The sequence below is a fragment of the Podarcis erhardii genome (genome assembly GCF_964252035.2).
Source record: "Podarcis erhardii genome assembly, chromosome: 2".
NCBI classification, from domain to species: Eukaryota; Metazoa; Chordata; class Lepidosauria; order Squamata; family Lacertidae; genus Podarcis; species Podarcis erhardii.
In genome coordinates, this window is record NC_138498.1 from 117,948,693 (window position 1) to 117,966,749 (window position 18,057).

The 18,057-nt window shown below is 49.1% G+C and overlaps 2 protein-coding genes across 7 annotated transcripts in view; both read left to right on the forward strand.

Moving 5' to 3' along the window:
- Nucleotides 1-533: 533 nt before the first annotated feature.
- Nucleotides 534-11,948, forward strand: LOC309336776 (uncharacterized protein). Of its 3 annotated transcripts, none has more exons than XM_081853091.1 (4): nucleotides 534-616; nucleotides 6,126-7,055; nucleotides 8,724-8,850; nucleotides 9,450-11,947. In XM_081853091.1, exons 2-4 carry the CDS (start codon nucleotides 6,264-6,266, stop codon nucleotides 10,301-10,303), a joined length of 1,773 nt encoding a protein of 590 aa, XP_081709217.1. In that variant the 5' UTR covers nucleotides 534-616; nucleotides 6,126-6,263; the 3' UTR covers nucleotides 10,304-11,947. The 3 variants fall into 3 exon arrangements, with proteins under 3 accessions (XP_081709217.1, XP_081709218.1, XP_081709216.1); XM_081853092.1 differs by lacking the exon at nucleotides 534-616 and adding an exon at nucleotides 2,850-3,055 and having other exon boundaries at nucleotides 9,453-11,948; XM_081853090.1 differs by lacking the exon at nucleotides 534-616 and adding an exon at nucleotides 2,852-3,055.
- Nucleotides 11,949-15,850: 3,902 nt separating this feature from the next.
- LOC309336608 (uncharacterized protein) overlaps nucleotides 15,851-18,057 on the forward strand; it is a 135,820-nt gene continuing 133,613 nt past the window's right edge. For 3 of the 4 annotated variants that reach the window (XR_014154055.1, XM_081852626.1, XM_081852627.1), the window contains exon 1: nucleotides 15,851-16,012. Coding sequence is in view for 2 of the 4 variants with exons in the window: in XM_081852626.1 (XP_081708752.1) it covers nucleotides 15,969-16,012 (44 nt within the window). In the remaining 2 variants the exon portion in view is untranslated. Of the gene's footprint in view, nucleotides 16,013-17,185; nucleotides 17,273-18,057 lie in introns of all 4 variants that reach the window. The other variant, XM_081852628.1, reaches the window with a different exon arrangement.

Below are 18,057 nucleotides of genomic sequence, written 5' to 3' on the forward strand. Positions count from 1 at the left end.
TTGTATGAAGCCTAGGAAAGCTTTCTCTCTCTCTCATAACATTAGAAATGGGGGTCATCCAGCGAATCTGACTGGCTGGACTTTCAGGCAATGAGGAAGGTGGTAGAGCATCTGACTTGCAAATAGGCAGCGTGGTGTAGCGGTTCGAGTGCTGACCTAGGACTTGGGAGATCAGGGTTAAAATCCCCACTCGGCCATGACACTCGTTGGCCAGTCACTGTCTCTCAGCCTAAGCTACCACACAGCGTTGGAACCGCAGAATCATAGATTTGGGACCCCAAGGGAAACCTAGTTCAACCACCTTGAGCTCCTGGGATGCTGAAGCTGCAGAAAGGTCCCTGGTTCAAACCCCATCATCTCTAGGTAACATTGGGAGAGACCTCCCCTTCTGAAACCTTGGAGAGCCCGTGGCAGTCTGTGTAGAGAACACAATCAAAATCATCTTGGTAGCTTCCTCAGTTTGTCACGGGTTCCCAAAGTCATGCGGCTTAAAAGGCGTTGCTTTTTTTCACTTGTGACTCAAAGAGGGCATCTACTGGGAAAGATCAACAACACAGGGCCCTTGCAAATCTGTTCAGAAGGAAGCCTGATGGAATTTGGCGGGGCTTTCTTTTGGGTAAGTGGGGTTCGGATCACAGCCTGAGATGCCTGCCTTAACGCTGGCTCTGCTAAAACAGAAAATACGTTCACATATCATACACAATGCAGGAATCTACACAATGCAGGAATCTCAACTAAGCATCCCTGACAGATATGATGATCAGTGATGGTGGGGAGGGGGCAAATTCAGCCTCTCCCCAGGCCATGCCTCCAACCGACTTTGCTTCAAATTCTCCCTGAGTGTTTGGGCCTGGCTGATGTGTCCTCAAGCTCCAGTGATTGCATGGATGGAGGGTAGAGAGGGTCATGTGCGCATGTGTGAACACCAGCCCCCACTGCAAAGACAACGTTCACCTTTGCTCCACCCACTTCTGCCTCCGGCCCCTCCCACCACTTGCATGTGGCCCCCAGAAGGGAAAACCTGAAAATGGTTCTCTGCCCTTGCTCTGTTCCAAATCGGGTTCTGTGCACCCCACTGGGTAAGTGGTGGTGGCAGAATGTTTGCAGGCAGAAATTCAACCAGTGCCACTTCCCCAAACATTTGCTGCCTACGTGCCCCATGAATTTCTGCCCAGCCCTCCCTGCCTCCCAAAACACACTGAGCTGCTCTGCTGCAGCTACAACTGACGGGGATGTGAGTTAATGCAGCAGGTACAAAGCGGTGCAGAATCATTGTCCCGCCAGATGTTGCAGGACTACAATTCCCATCATCCCTGGCCATTGCCCGTGCTCGCTGGGGCTGATGGGAGTTGTAGTTGGACATCTGGAGGGCCGAAGGCTGACTGAAGCAGAGCCTCTGGCCCTCCACATTTCTGAATACAGCTCCAGAAAAAAGAAGAAGAAGAAGAAGAAGAAGAAGAAGAAGAGGAGGAGTTTGGATTTGATATCCCGCCTTTCACTCCCTTTAAGGAGTCTCAAAGCAGCTAACATTCTCCTTTCCGTTCCTCCCCCACAACAAACACTCTGTGAGGTGAGTGGGGCTGAGAGACTTCAGAGAAGTGTGACTGGCCCAAGGTCACCCAGCAGCTGCATGTGGAGGAGCGGAGATGCGAACCCGGTTCCCCAGATTACGAGACTACCGCTCTTAACTACTACACCACACTGGCTCTCTAGGGAAACACTCCCTAGCCCCAGTTTTCCACACTGGGGAGCTGTAAACCTTTGATACCCCACCTGTCTGGCCTCCCCTATTCCCCAACACTGGGATCGGACGTAAATCAAGCTGTTCCCAGAGGAACCTGCTTTTTTTCTGCATGGGAAACTCTGCTTCTAGACTACCTCATAGGGTCGTTCTGAGGATGGTGTGAGACCCAACAGCAGTGCCCTGGGGCCAGGGGAGAACAGTATAGTCAATAGTAATAAACGTTGTTGTTTAGTCGCCTTGTCATGTCCGACTCTTCGTTACCCCCTGGACCAGAGCACGCCAGGCACTCCTGTCTTCCACTGCCTCCCGCAGTTTGGTCAAACTCATGCTGGTAGCTTCGAGAACACTGTCCAACCATCTCATCCTCTGTCGTCCCCTTCTCCTTGTGCCCTCCATCTTTCCCAACATCAGGGTCTTTTCCAGGGAGTCTTCTTTTCTCATGAGGTGGCCAAAGTCTTGGAGCCTCAGCTTCAGGATCTGTCCTTCCAGTGAGCACTCGGGGCTGATTTCCTTCAGAATGGAGAGGTTTGATCTTCTTGCAGTCCATGGGACTCTCAAGAGTCTCCTCCAGCACCATAATTCAAAAGCATCCATTCTTCGGCGATCAGCCTTCTTTATGATCCAGCTCTCACTTCCATACATCACTACTGGGAAAACCATAGCTTTAACAATATGGACCTTTGTTGGCAAGGTGATGTCTCTGCTTTTTAAGATGCTGTCTAGGTTTGTCCCCTTAAGGGGTCTCAAAGCGGCTAATATTATCCTTTTCCCTTCCTCCCCCACAACAAACACTCTGTGAGGTGAGTGGGGCTGAGAGACTTCAAAGAAGTGTGACTAGTCCAGCAGCTGCATGTGGAGGAGCAGGGAATTGAACTCGCTTCCCCAAATTATGAGTCCACCGCTCTTAACCACTACACCACGCAGAGGGAATAATGCCTCTGAATACTATTTGCTGGAAACCACAGAGGGGGGGGAGTGCTCTTTTGCTCTGGTCCTCCTTGAAGATTTCCCACAGGCCACTGTGACTTGAAACAGGATGCTGGGCTGTGGTCCCAAGGGATGCTAAACAGAAATGGCCCTCCGCTTTCTGAGCAATTTCCTTTATGGCCGTTCACCAAAGGGGTTAAGTTCATGGAGACTTGCATTTCCTAGAGATACTAAGAGGCTTTGGGAGCAGAGGGATGCAAGAGAGCGCAACTCACTTCCTGCCCCGCCTACTGTGGGAAAGCAGGGGTTTAAATTTCCCAGGCGCTGCAGGAGGAGCAGTGGGGCTGATCTCCCACCTCCCTTGTTCTTTTTAGGAAAGATCAGGTGAGTGGGGGAAAGTGGGTTTGCAGCAGGAAGAGATGGAGAATTTCAGTAGAGAGATTCTCCGGTTTGGGCTTCTATGCCTTTCGTAACTGGGTGGCAGGCAGAAGTTGAACAGGTGAAGCCTTCCTCCATCATGGCATTTCTGTGTTTGGGAGCAGCTGCACCTGATGGATTTCTGCCCTGGGGTGAGCGTGTGATGGTGCCTTTTTGCACGCGCACACACCCTTCCTCTGTTGGATCGCTCTGAATCAACGACCTAGAGAGATAGATCAGTCGGTAGAGCATGAGATTCTTAATCTCAGGGTTGTGGGTTTGACCCCCACTTTGGGCAAAAGATCCCTGCATTGCTGGGGGCGGGACTAGATAACTTGTGGTCCCTTCCAACTCTGCAATTCTGTGATTTTATGCTTCTTGGCTTGATAAAGCAATCAGTGGCTGCCAGCCACAGTGTCTGTGCTTCCTTGCACTGGCAAAGGCAGAATACGCCTCTGGTACCAATTTTTGGGAATCACAAGTGGGAGGAGTCAGTGCTGTTACACTCATGTCTTGCTTGGGGTTTCCCATTGAGGTGTCTGGTTTGGCCACTGTGAGAAGAGAATTCCAGACTAGATGGGCCATTTATTTACTAATTATATTTTATATCCCACCTTACCTATGAGGAAGATTTATTTATTTATTTATTTATTTATTTATACCCCGCCCATCTGGATGGATTTTCCCAGCCACTCTGGGTGGCTTCCAACAAAACACTAAAATACAATGACCTATTAAACATTAAAAGCTTCCCTAAACAGGGCTGCCTTCAGGTGTCTTCTAAAAGTTCTATTTTTCTCTTTGACATCTGGTGGGAGGGAGTTCCACAGGGCAGGTGCCACTATGGAGAAGGCCCTCTGCCTGGTTCCCTGTAACTTGGCTTCTCGCAACGAGGGAACCGCCAGAAGGCCCTCGGCGCTGGACCTCAGTGTCTGGGCAGAACGATGGAGGTGGAGATGCTCCTTCAGGTATACTGGACCGAGGCCGTTTAGGGCTTTAAAGGTCAGCACCACCAGTTTGAATTGTGCTTGGAAACGTACTGGGAGCCAGTGTACGTCTTTCAAGACCGGTGTTATATGGAACTCAAGGTGGAAGACATAGTCCTCTCCAATTTATCCTCAGAACAGCCCTTGGGGGTAGGGTAGGCTGAGAATTGCTGACTGGCCCAAGATTAAGGTTACCAGATTGAATGAATCCAGGGACACTTTCCAGCTTCAATTGATTTTGTATGGGGACTGATTTGTAAATCTGGGGACTGTCCCTGGGAAACGGGGACGTCTGGTAACCTTACCCAAGATCACCTTGTGAACTTCATGGCCGAGGGAGATTTGAACCCTGGTCTCCCAGGTCCTGGCCCAACACACCTTAGTGTTATTCCCTAAATGAGCTGTGGGTGTTGATTGTATTGAATATGTATGAACACAGGCATGGAAGGAGAAATATGGGCAGGAGGGAGAAATAAATCTCTGCTAAATGACGAAAATGTCATAGCTCAGGGGTAGATCCCCCGCTTTGCATGTGGAAAGTCCCAGGTTCATAGAATTATACAGCTAGAAATGAGCAGGGAGGTAATCTATTCAATGCTTTTGTTCAATGCGTCCCTGTGCGGCCTCTGCTTAAACATCTCCAGCGAAGGAGAGGCCATTGGTTTCTTGTGATATTTATCCAAAATCTGCATCTTCCCTGCGGTTTCCTCCTGCAGGTTCTAGTCTAGGGTTGCCATATTTCAAAAAGTAAAAACCAGGAAACCCCAAAAGTTATTGATTTTTTTTAGGAAGACCCCAAAGTTGTTGAGCTTTTTTCTTACCAAACCTCCAAAAACCCATGATTTTGCAATTGACTGCCTAAGATCAAGGGCAAATTTTCAATTTTGCATTTGAAATCCTAGTACATGTGGCAGCCCTATATCTAGTCCGACCCCCTGGGGTGACGGAGAATGACATTCACGCCTTTTGGAAACATTCTTGTTCCATTTTAAGAGTCATGGGCAGTTGTTAGGAGACTCTTAAAGGTAAAGGACCCCTGACAGTTAAGTCCAGTCACAAACAACTCTGGGGTTGTAGTGCTCATCCTGCGTTACTGGCCGAGGGAGCCGACGTTTGTCTGCAGACAGTTTTTCCGGGTCATGTGGCCAGGATGACTAAGCCACTTCTGGCGGAACCAGAGCAGCACACGGAAACGCTGTTTACCTTCCCACCGGAGCGGTACCTATTTATCTACTTGCACTTTGATGTGCTTTCGAACTGATAGGTTGACAGGAGCAGGGACCGAACAATGGGAGCTCACCCCGTCGCGGGGATTCTAACCACTGATCTTCCGATCGGCAAGCCCTAGGCTCCGTGGTTTAGACCACAGCGCCACCCGCGTCCCTAGGAGACTCCTAGCAAACTACAGTTCCCAGGATTCTTTGCAGGAAGCCATGATTGTGGAATGGTATTAAGTGCATATATTTAGCCTTGGTTTGATCTTACAGTGTTTGTCTTGTATTCTTATTAAATTAGTACCGTATATACAGTGGTACCTCGGGTTAAGTACTTAATTCGTTCCGGAGGTCCATTCTTAACCTGAAACTGTTCTTAACCTGAAGCACCACTTTAGCTAATGGGGCCTCCTGCTGCCGCCACTCGGCCGGAGCACGATTTCTGTTCTCATCCTAAAGCAAAGTTCTTAACCCAAGATAATATTTCTGGGTTAGCGGAGTCTGTAACCTGAAGCGTATGTAACTTGAAGTGTATGTAACCCAAGGTACCACTTTACAGTCAAAGCAACATAACAGAAAACTAAAATATTATCTTAAAGATTTCACAATAAAACTTGCTTCTGTCTCCCATGGGAATCTATGGGACTTTGAGATCAAAATCAGATTGCAATGAAATCTCATCCCAGCTAACTTTACAATGATTTTTTTCTGAAAACTATGTTGGCTCAGCTAGCCTAGCAGCATAGTACAAAACCTGAGGTACTATTTCTGGGTTAGCAGAGTCTGTAACCTGACGTGTATGTAACCACTGTATCTCCTCTTTTTTTTCCTCCTCAGGAAGCCTAAACTTCCCTCCCAAACCGCTTGCATGTCTGTACACCCTGCAGTTTCGTGAGGTCAAAAGCTTTACAGCCTGGGCTTGCGGAAAGAACTGGTGACTTGGGCTCGGGTGGACGTTTGCCGGGAAGAAATAAAATGGCAGCCAAGCCGAGGGACGGATTGGTCCTGGGCCTCCAGCCCGAGGCTGGGCCTCAACAGGGAGTGAAATTGGAGCAACCGGACCTAGCGGCCCTTGACCCAGGAGTGGGGAACGGCCCGCACATCATGCAGGCCAGGAATGCCAGGGAATTCTGGGAGAGAAACATGTCGGGCCACGTCAAGCAGGAGCCACAGAAGGGGCTGCAGCAGCCATGGGAGGCCCAGCTGCAGGAATTCCTCAGAGCGATGGAGTCTTCCCACTCCGACGGGAGAAACCCGCACCAGCGGACGTTGGCGTTGCGGGATGAGGTCCTGCCTCCTTCGGTGGGAATGGATGGCGCCAGGCCGCATCTGAAAAGAGAGATGGCAACCCCTCTCCTGCCAGGGCCCTGCAGAGAAGCCCAGCAGCCGGCTAACAGCCTCTTGGCCAAAAAGACAGGAGAGTCCGGGAAAGTCAAGGAAGAGGTCCTGGGGGAGGAGGAGAACGGCGTGGCCACTGGCATGGACGCTGAGCGCCAGCGCTTCCGGCAGTTCGGCTACCAGGAGGCCGAGGGGCCTCGAGAGACTTGCAGCCGCCTCTGGGATCTTTGCCGCTGGTGGCTGAAGCCGGAGAGGCGCAGCAAGGAGCAGATCCTGGAGCTGGTGATCCTGGAGCAGTTCCTGGCTGTCCTGCCCTCGGAGATGCAGAGCTGGGTCAGGAAAGGTGGGCCAGAGAGCTGCTCACGGGCGGTGGCCTTGGCGGAAGACTTCCTGCTAAGGCAGCGGCCCGAGGAGAAGCGGCCCAAGCAGGTGAGTGTCTGCTTCTCCCTGCTACTTGACTCTTTTTTTATTTTATTGGAAGTTTTATTTACAACATAACATAAACCCCCACCCCCCAATACAGAAATCCACCCTCATTAAACATGAACATAACGTACAATAAGCATAACATACAACAGTACAACCAACCAAATAAAAGACTTCCTTTATCCTGTATCTGGCCTCCTTATTTACTTCTTATAAGCTGTTTCCTTTATGAATACAGTGGTGCCCCGCAAGACGAACGCCTCGCAAGACGGAAAACCCGCTAGACGAAAGGGTTTTCCGTTTTGGAGGCGCTTCGCAAAACGAATTTCCCTATGGGCTTGCTTCACAAGACGAAATGTCTTGCGAGTTCCTGCGGGTTTTTCCCCCTCCCCCCCCCCTTTTCCTAAGCCGCTAAGCCGCTTATCAGCTGATCCGCTAAAAGCCGCTAAACCGCTAATAGCGCTAATCCGCGAAGCTGTCAATGGGCTTGCTTCGCAAGACGAAAAACCGCTATACGAAGAGCCTCACGGAACGGATTGATTTCGTCTTGCGAGGCACCACTGTAATTATTAAGATTTTACTAATTATAACTTAAGTATCCACAAAGTCTCCTGCAGACATTAATCGAAACAAGTCCAGGTATGTATTTTAGGGCACTGTTTTGTGAAGCATTCTCTGCGTTTTCCCCGTGCTTTTTGAAACTCTTGTCTAGTGTGATCTCTAATTGCCTCTGTTAATCTAGCCAGTTCAATATACTCTGTTTTGTCTTGCCATTCGTTTTTAGCTGGCACAATTTCTTTATTCCAGTTTTTAGCAGTTAGGATCCTTGCCGCTCCTATGGCATAGAGGAATATTTGGAGGAATATTCTGCTTTCTCCCTGCTCCCTGTGAGGCTTTCGGAGTTGCGGACAGGGCAGAGATGGGCCACATTCACAGCATACATTAAGGCACTATAACAGTCCTGGCTTCTCCCAGAGGATTCTGGGAGCTGTGATTTAAGGATGCTGAGCGTCGTTGGGAAACCCCCGTTTCCCTCACAGAGCTGCTGTTCTCGGAGTGCTTTAACAGTCAATCCCTCTTCTCAGGGAGCTGTGGGAATTGACGGCCTCTGAGGGGGAAAGGGGGCTTCCCAACAACTCTCAGCGCCCATAACAAACTCCCATAATTCTTTGGGGGAAGCCATGACTATTCAACATGGTCTTATAGTGTTTTAAGTGGGGTGAACGTTGGCCTTAATGGACGGACGGCAGCTCAGAGGCAGAGCTCTTACTTCGGATACAGAAATATTCACAGGTTCATTCAGTTCGAAAAAGGGCCTGACCGCAAGGGATGGGAATAATCCTTCTCTGCATATGACCTCGATAGCTGCTGCCAGTCAGAACAGACAACACAAAGCTAGATGGGGAAGAAACTTAATTCATTGTCCACACTTAGCAAGCAGAAGGTCCCAGGTATCTGAAACCCAGGGTGTGGGTGTGTGCTTGTAGCCAGTGAATGGTCTGAGTATGCCCTACAGTAACCAAAATAATCACACATTTTCCCCTTCCTCTCCTACCCACCTATTTATTTATTTTTAAAAAAATTAGTGGAAGCTCTTTGGGGCAGGAGCAAACCGCCATGCCCACCTGGCTGGGGTTGGATAAGTAAGAACAATCTCTCCTTCTTTTTCAGGTGCCGGGGGTGTCCAAGGAGGGGGCTGCCAAGATCCCTGAAGTGGAGGCGTCTCCCTTGGGTGCCTGGCCAAGGCCTCTCTTCAGAGAGATCAAACAGGAAGGCGACAGAGATGCAGCCTTGCTGGGTAAGGATTCCTGGTGGCAGAGTTTTAACCACATTGCTTCTCCTGTGTTTTCCTTTGGTCCTGCCCGGCACTGGCATATGGCCCTCAGAAGGTTCTGCAGAAGGGAAAGTGGCCCTCACACTGAACAAAGTCTAAACAGAGAACATTGTCCTTCAGGTAACCTGGTGCCAAGCTCCTCAGGGCTCTGCACATTAATAGCAAGCCTTTGAACATGGCTTCATAGCTAACAGGCAAACAGCAAATAACATCCTTATTCCTTTTTAAAAAAATATTATTCAGTTTTCCATATTTAGTTACATTTCATTACACGAATCTATAACATAAAGCATTGCTCAGACAGAGCACTGATTTCTTTCCCTCCCTCTTTCTGACTTCCAAACATCTATTAATAAATTTTCGCATTTCTATAACCACTTGTTTACTTTAAATCTTCTTCTTTTTTATAAAAATTACTACCTTATATGTAAATCGGTTCCTTATTTTCACATTACAAAGCATCTCAGTTCAAACCTACAAACATTTTCAAATGTTTACAATTTTCTTTCATATAAAATATAAATTTGCTCCAGTCCTTCTGAAACAGTTCGTCCTTATTCCAGCAGGAGGTGGGCAGGAGCAGAACATACAAGAAGATGCCAGGAAACGGGAACCGCACTGGGTGCTGTCAGGAAGAGGCGGGCAGAACGCCTCTGGCTGGCCCAATCGGGGCAAAGCGTCTGCCGGCCCGGAGGAAGCGTACCCTGAGAAAGAAGGGGACAAGTTTATAAATTCCCAGGGCAGGTATGTGGAATTTGATGGGAATGCCGCCCAGCTCACCGTCCCTGCATCAATCGAGTCGCAGAAGCCGGCTCACGAGAGGCAGAAGTCCTGTGCCCACTGCGGGAAGGACTTCCAGCTGAAGTGCAACCTGCAGGCCCACGAGAGGACCCACACGGGCGAGAAGCCGTACAAGTGCTCCGTCTGCGGGAAGGGCTTCAGCACGAGGGCGTACCTGATCACCCACGAGAGGATCCACACGGGCGAGAAGCCGTACCAGTGCTCGGACTGCGGCAAGAGCTTCTGCGATAACTCCAACCTGATAGTCCACCGGAGGACCCACACGGGCGAGAGGCCCTACAAGTGCACGGACTGCGGGAAGAGCTTCAGGGAGAGGCCGGTGCTCATCCGGCACCAGCGGATCCACACGGGAGAGAAACCCTACAAGTGCAGGGACTGCGGGAAGAGCTTCAGCCAGAGCTCAGGCCTCCTGGTGCACGAGAGGACCCACACGCGAGAGAAGCCCTACACGTGCACGGACTGCGGGAAGAGCTTCGGCGGCAACTCGAACCTCAGGGTCCACATGAGGATCCACACAGGGGAGAAGCCCTACAGGTGCTCGGACTGCGGGAAGATCTTCAGCGACCGCTCGCTACTCATGCGGCATCAGAGCACCCACCAAGAGGGGAAGTGTTAGAAAAGGTGGTGGTGGGGAACAACACACAGACTGGAGTTTCACAGTTCCATACTGTCTAGGAAAATGACATTTTGATGCACACATGTATGCCACTCACACGTACGTTTAACGGGCTGTGGTACCGCTTTAAACCGTCATGGCTTCCCCCCAAAGGATTCTGGGAGCTGTGTTCTGTTAAAGGTGCTCAGAGTTGTTAGGCGAGACCTCTATTCCTTTCACAGAGCCACAGTTCCCAGAGCTCCCTGTGAAGAGGGAATAATTATTATTATTATTATTATTATTATTATTATTATTATTATTATTAATTTATACCCCACCCATCTGGCTGGGCTTCCCCAGCCACTCTGGGCAGCTCCCAACAGAACATTAAAAACACAGTAAAACACCAAACATTAAAAACTTCCCTAAACAGGACTGCCTTCAGGTGTCTTCTAAAAGTCAGATACAGTGGTTGCTCGGGTTGTGAACGTGATCTGTGTGGGATGCATGTTCACAACCCACAGCGTTCGCAACCCGCAGCAGCGCATCTGCGGGTTGCGATTCGGCTCTTATGCGCATGCGCAAAGCGTGATTTACCACTTCTGTGCATGTGCAACAATCGAAACCTGGAAGTAGCCTGTTCCGGTACTTCCGGGTTTCGGCGGGTGCATAACCCGAGAAAACACAACCTGAAGCAGCTGTAACCCGAGGTATGACTGTAGTTGTTTATTTCCTTGACATCTGATGGGAGGGCATTCCACAGGGCGGGCGCCACTACCGAAAAGGCCCTCTTGCTTAATATCAAACCAGTCTGGGAATTGTAACTCTGCGATGGGAATAGAGGCCTCTCAGCGCCCTTAGCAAACCACAGTTCCCATGATTCTTTGGGGGAAACCATGACTGTTTATAGAACCATAGAATTGTAGAGTTGGTCCTGTGGGTCCTCTAGTTCAACCCCCTGCAATGCGAGAATCTCAGCTAAAGCATCCATGATAGATGGCCATTCAAACTCTGCTCAGAAACCTCCAAGGAAGGAGAGGCCACAATCTCCTGAGGGAGACCGCTCCACTGTCAAGCAGATTTTACTGTCAAAAAGTTCTTCCTGGTGTTTAGTCGGAATCTCTTTTTTTGTAACTTGAATCCGGCAGAGGTGGGAATGTGGCTGTAGTTGCCTTACGACCCACCCTGATTACGCCCAGACTCTTTTAAAAAATGCATCTTTCTGCCTTTTCATAAGAACCACGTGCCAAAATGGCCGAGTGGGAAGACCCAGAAAGCATCTGATGTCCACAACCAGGCAATAAATAGCTTTATCAGGGCTAACCAAGATGCTGGAAAAGCGCGAGCCATTCTCAAGGTCCACAGAATTCTTCCATCAGGTTGGACGTTAAGCAAACCGGGAGGGAGGAAATCGCTGGCTCCGTCACTGTCTAGCCGCAAAGTCACATGCTTTGAAAATCCGAATAGGAGAGCCACAACAAATGCACAGGGAATCTCTGGGATTAGAGAGGAGAAAGTGTGGGACGGCAGCCTTTGGAGGAGAACACCACACGGACGAGGGGGGATTAATTAATAATAATAATAATAATAATACATTTTATTTGTACCCTGCCCTCCTCGGCCAGAGCCAGGCTCAGGTCGGCTAACACCAATAAAATCACAGTAAAAACATAATAGGGGGAAAGGGGGGGGGCAGGAAAAGGAGGAAAAAACTATTTAAAATACGGGTTAAAATGTAATTTAAAATGCAGCCTCATTATAAAGTAGCTGATAAATCAAGACCATAAGGGGAGGGAAACATAAGGGTCAGACCGAGTCCAAACCAAAGGCCAGGCGGAACAGCTGTCTTGCCGGCCCTGCGGAAAGATGTCAAGTCCCGCAGGGCCCTAGTCTCTTGTGACAGAGCATTCCACCACGTCGGGGCCAGTGCTGAAAAGGCCCTGGCCCTAGTTGAAACTAATCTAACCTCCTTGAGTGTTGCCATTTGTTGCCATTAAGGTCCTCCGTGGGGCATACCAGGACAGGTGATCCCGTAGGTACGTGGGTCCTGGGGCTTTAAAGGTCAAAACCAGCACCTTAAACCTGACCCTGTATTCCACCTGGAGCCAGTGCAGTTGGTAAAGCACTGGATGAATGTGATCCCATAGCAAGGACCCTGTAAGGAGCCTCGCCGCGGCATTCTGCACCCACTGGAGTTTCTGGGTCAGCTTCAAGGGCAGCCCCGCGTAGAGCGAGTTACAGTAGTCAAGCCTGGAGGTGACCGTCGCTTGGATCATTAAAGGATGAGCAAGCGATTCACAGTCCACACTGGTGTGCCCAGGCCGTGTTACTTAATGCAGACCTCATGGCTACAGCATCTTAAGTGGTTTCTCACTGCCCTTTCCCTCCTGCCCTCTGCTCTGCTTAACTTCCTGCCTGATTTCTGGAGAAGTGGAAGGCTTTGCTGACCGCTGAGCACCTGGGACTCTCCACTCAGGATAGGCCCTCTTTTCTTGCGAGGTGGTGGAAAAGTACACGGAGCTGGAGGGGTGATGGGAGTCATATTCCAGCAAAAACCTGGAAGGGCGCAGCTTCCGCAGCCCTGTCAAAGAGACCAGTCCTCAAGCAAACGGCAGCCGGAGTGGCGTGGTGTTCACAATTCCACTGCTCCTTCGACACATGTCTTTTAGCAAGGGGAACGAAACCCTAGTAGTAGCTTAGTAGCGGTCAGGCGTACAGGCCGAAGTTTCTAGTAGGTTTTAAGTTTGTAGGGTATAAATCTGTAGCATGTACACGTTCCTTGCCACTTCTAGCGGGAGGGAGGTGGGTTTGAAGGGCGAAGAGTACGAAACGCGATGCTGACGAATGCTGATTTGTATATATGCAGAGAGTTTTAAACTTAAGATTTCTCTTCTCTCCCACTGCCCAGCCTCTATGTCAGCAGTTCTTCCAAGAGTGGCTCCATGTTTTGGGATTAGCTTTGCCCTAGGAGAGGGAAATTTGTTATTAGAAAGACATATGACTCACATAGCTAATAGATTTTTTTCGTTCCTAGGTAGCTTAGGGGTTCTATGATGATCAGATTTGGTTTGTTTGGGTATTTTTTTCCCAATCCAAGGATTTTAGAGAAAATGTTTTTATGGACATGTAAGAAACACTGATTATAACAAATAAAAAGGAGTTCTTTAAAAAATGTGCAAAGTATGGCTTGGACATGATATACTTGGCCTCGGCTCAGTATACCTGAAGGAGCTTCTCCACCCCCATCGTTCTGCCCGGACGCTGAGGTCCAGCGCTGAGGGCCTTCTGGCGGTTCCCTCATTGCGAGAAGCAAAGCTACAGGGAACCAGGCAGAGGGCCTTCTCAGTAGTGGCACCCACCCTGTGGAACGCCCTCCCACCAGATGTCAAAGAGATAAACAACTACCTGACATTTAGAAGACATCTGAAGGCAGCCCTATTTAGGGAAGTTTTTAATGTGTGATATTTTAATTTATTTTTAATCTTTGTTGGGAGCCGACCAGAGTGGCTGGTGAAACCCAGCCAGTTGGGTGGGGGTACAAATAAATTATTATTATTATTAATACTGTGGTGGTTTGTTTGTTAAGAGAGTCAGTGCAGCGGTTAAGAGTTGGGGTAATCATTGTGGACCTTCCAGATCTAGTTGAGATCCACTTTGAACCAAAAAGATCCTTTATGGAGGAGCAATCCATCACTGGGGGGGCCACCACAGAGAAGGCTCAGTGCAACTTATAAAGAGCAGGCTTACTCAAGGTGACTGGACTACAACTCCCATCATCCCTGGGGGCTGATGGGAGTTGAAGCTGCAACACCTGGAGGGCACTGGGCCTGCTGCCACCCCTGTGTTAGACTATCATTACTATTATTATGATGAGTCTCTGTAGGGCTCCCTCAGAGTGCACGGTCAAGGCTGTGTCATCTGCAAACAACGCCTCTCAGATAAGGACCAGCGACTCTTTCCTCTTGGTGCAAAAATGTGCCAGATTGAACAAACTCTAGGCACTTTCTTGAATGGATGTGACTGAAAACGAACAGTGAGGTTGTGTCTCTATAACGGTGACCGGAGGAGGAATGGCCGCTGGGAGGAGTGCAGAGAGAAGAAACATTGCAGTGCTTCTGCAGCACCACAGCTGGACGCCTTCCTCTGCCCAGCTGCAACAAAACATGTCTCTCCCCTATCGTTCTCTACAGCCACAGATGGATGCTAAGATGATGATGATGATGATGATGATGATGATCATCATGCATTTATTTATTTATGCTCCACCTTCTTCCCTGGCAGCTTACAGACAATAAATAATAATTTCATTATTTGTACCCTACCCTTCTGAAGCTGAGGCTCCAATATTTTGGCCACCTCATGAGAAGAGAAGACTCCCTGGAAAAGACCCTGATGTTGGGAAAGATGGAGGGCACAAGGAGAAGGGGACGACAGAGGACGAGATGGTTGGACAGTGTTCTCGAAGCTACCAGCATGAGTCTGACCAAACTGCGGGAGGCAGTGGAAGACAGGAGTGCCTGGCGTGCTCTGGTCCAGGGGGCCACGAAGAGTCGGACACGACTAAACGACTAAACAACAACCCTTCTGACTGGGTTGCCCCAGCCAGTCTGGGCGGCTTCTGATGTATATAAAAACATAATACAGTGGTACCTTGGTTTACAACCATAATCCGTTCCGGAGGTCCGTTTGTAAACCAAAACAGGTTGTAACCCAAGGTGCACTTTCGCCAATGGGGCCTCCAAAAAAAATAATAATTGTTTGTAATCCAAAAAAAGGTTGCAAACCAGGACACGCACGTCTGGGTTTGACGTGTTTGTAATCCAAAACGTATGCAAACCAAGGTACCCCTGTAAAATATTGCACAATACACATTTAAAAACTTCCCTATATAGGGCTGCCTTTAGATCATAGCTGTCAACTTTCAGATTTGAAAATAAGGGATCAGCAGCCTCACCTGTCCCAGGGACAGTCCACGGGATATCTAACAATCCGGGATAGCAGCGGGAAATGGTGCTGGAATAAGGGAATTCCCTGCAAAAAAAGGGAAGGTTGACAGCTATGCTTCAGTCCTCTAAAGGTGATATAGTTGTTCATCTCCTTATCTTCCTCCTCCTCCTCCACCCCCCAGCCCTATTGCACATTCTTTGCACGAAAATCACTAAAATGCCAATATTCTAAAAACAAGAGCATAAAATGTACGCGTCACGACCGTCTGAATTCGTCCAGGAGCTGCCCGCAGATGTCGTTTGCCAGGATTTCACAACAGCTAGTGACCCCCCCCCAAAAAAATAGGCTAAATGGAGCCTCCAGTGCCAGTGGCAGTCTATCTCTAAATCCTTGCAACAGACAAAGGAGGCGGCTCTTGCGCTTGCAGTCTTCTGGCTGGCTACTGTCAGAAGAGGAGGCTGGGCTTTTTAAGGAGAGGCGAGCCTTTTGGGTCCTATCCAGCAGGGTTGGGTTTTTTGGGGGGGGAGGAGTTGGGGGGGTGTAAATGACTTTCTCAGGGTTAAGGCGACAGATTCCTCTTTCCCAGAACAGACTGGGAGGAAGGGGAGGGAGAGGAACCGAGGACATCACTTCCTATCCTGCCGGCCATAGGGGGCGTGGGGTTGGGGGGCACCGGCAGGGTCCTTTGCCCCCCAAGTAGCAGCCCAGCAAGAGGGTTGGGGGGCACGATGCCCCGTTGATGCCTCCTGCCCTTCCCCTCCACCTTTTGCAAGAAGATCCTTGGTGAGTGCCAGGCGTGTTGCAATTGCAGAGGGAGGGATTTCAAACAAAGCTCCTGGGAAAAGTCCAGGGAGACGAGAGAGCAAAAGATCTGGGGCTGGAGGGACTTTTGCATGCATATATTCTTATTATTTCCATGTTTCCAGCTGCTTTCAATTATGTGCAGATGGTGGTTTTGGAAGGCGATGAACAAAGCAATGGTTCTAATGAAAGAGGAGCGGGAGGCGGTTGGAAGAAAAGGCGTTTGCAAAAAAAAAAATTAAAAAAAAAAAACGAGTTTTAGGGGAGGGATTCGCCAGCCCCGTTTTCATCCAGGCTCAGTATAAGGCTTTAATGTGCTGCGACCCCAAAGCTGGGGCAGTGCAGGGAGGTAGCCAAGGATGTAACAGAAAATAATAATAATAATAATAATAATAATAATAATAATAATAATAATAATAATGACAAAATAACACTTCATGCAGCAGAGGGAGTGGACTGCAATCCACAAAATGCCAGCCATTGCCAGCCTGGTGCCTGGCAGATGCTTTGAACTACAACTCCCAAAAGCCCAATATGATGCCCTCCAGAAGTTTTGGAGGTACAACTCCAGCCAGCACCAGTCCAAAAGATCTGGAGGGCATCTGGAGCTTAGGGAAGGCTGTTCTGAAGAATAAGCAACCAGTTAATTTAAATTTCACAACGTTTATTAGACCACTCGGTTGTCATCAAACCTCAGATAGGCTTACGGAAAAATAATGAAACCTTAAAATTAGGGGGTTTTTTATAAAAAACAAACACAAAATGTTTAAAACATTAAAAAATAATTAAAATGAACTAAAACCAGATTTGAAAACCTGGCAGCCTCCCTGAAATGTGTTCCAGGGGGCTGTTTGGAAACCAATTCTGTTTGCATAATTACTCTGAAGTAATTTCCTCAGTATTCAGTGGGGCTTACTCATTGGTAAAGGTAAAGGGACCCCTGGCCATTAGGTCCAGTCGTGGCTGACTCTGGGGTTGCGGCGCTCATCTCGCTTTATTGGCCGAGGGAGCCGGCGTACAACTTCTGGGTCATGTGGCCAGCATGACTAAGCCGCTTCTGGCGAACCGGAGCAGCACACGGAAACACCGTTTACCTTCCCGCTGGAGTGGTACCTATTTATCTACTTGCACTTTGACGTGCTTTTGAACTGCTAGGTTGGCAGGAGCAGGGACTGAGCAACGGGAGCTCACCCCGTCACAGGGATTCGAACCGCCGACCTTCTGATCGACAAGTCCTCATTGGTAGGTGTGTGTAAAATTGTAGCCTGACTTAAACCTTTGTTCTGCCTGCTTTTGCTTCCAGCCGCAATACTTTTTGTCAGGAAAATGGATTGTTAATAGTCCCCACTGAATGGTATCCCCCCCCCCAAAGGGGAGCAAAAGATTAGGAAATAACTGGTGAATTGTCTTGAATTTTTATTATTGCATTTGTATCCCACCATTTTCTCCAAGGAGCCTACATAGTTCTCCCACATTTACCGTATTTTTCGCCCTATAGGACGCGCTTTTTCCCCTCCAAAAATGAAGGGGAAATGTGTGTGCGTCCTATGGGGCGAATGCAGGCTTTCGCTGAAGCTTGAAGAGCGAGAGAGGTCAGTGCGCACCGACCCCTCTCGCTCTCCAGGCTTCAGGAAGCTGTACGCAACCCTAGGGAGCCCGAGGGTTGCGCAGAGCTGCCTGCACTCCCGGGCTCCGCGCAGACCCTCCGGTAATCCCCAACAAGAACCCTGGGAGTTAGGTTACTTTGAGAGGCAGCGACTGGCCCAGGGTCACCCATTGAGCCTCATAGACGAGTCAGGATTTGAACCCGGTCCCCCTGTTCTTAGTTCAACACTCTAACCACTGCACCACACTGACTCTTATTTTTCTTTTTGGAGTGTGAGAGATTATCAGAATTCGGGAAGCCCTTTTCTCCCCTCACCCCTCTTTGAACTTTGAGGGAGATTTCTGATGTGAGCTGTGTGTCAGAATATTTGCTTTACTGGAGAAGGCTCCAGGTTCAATTCTCAGGGACTCCAGTTAATATT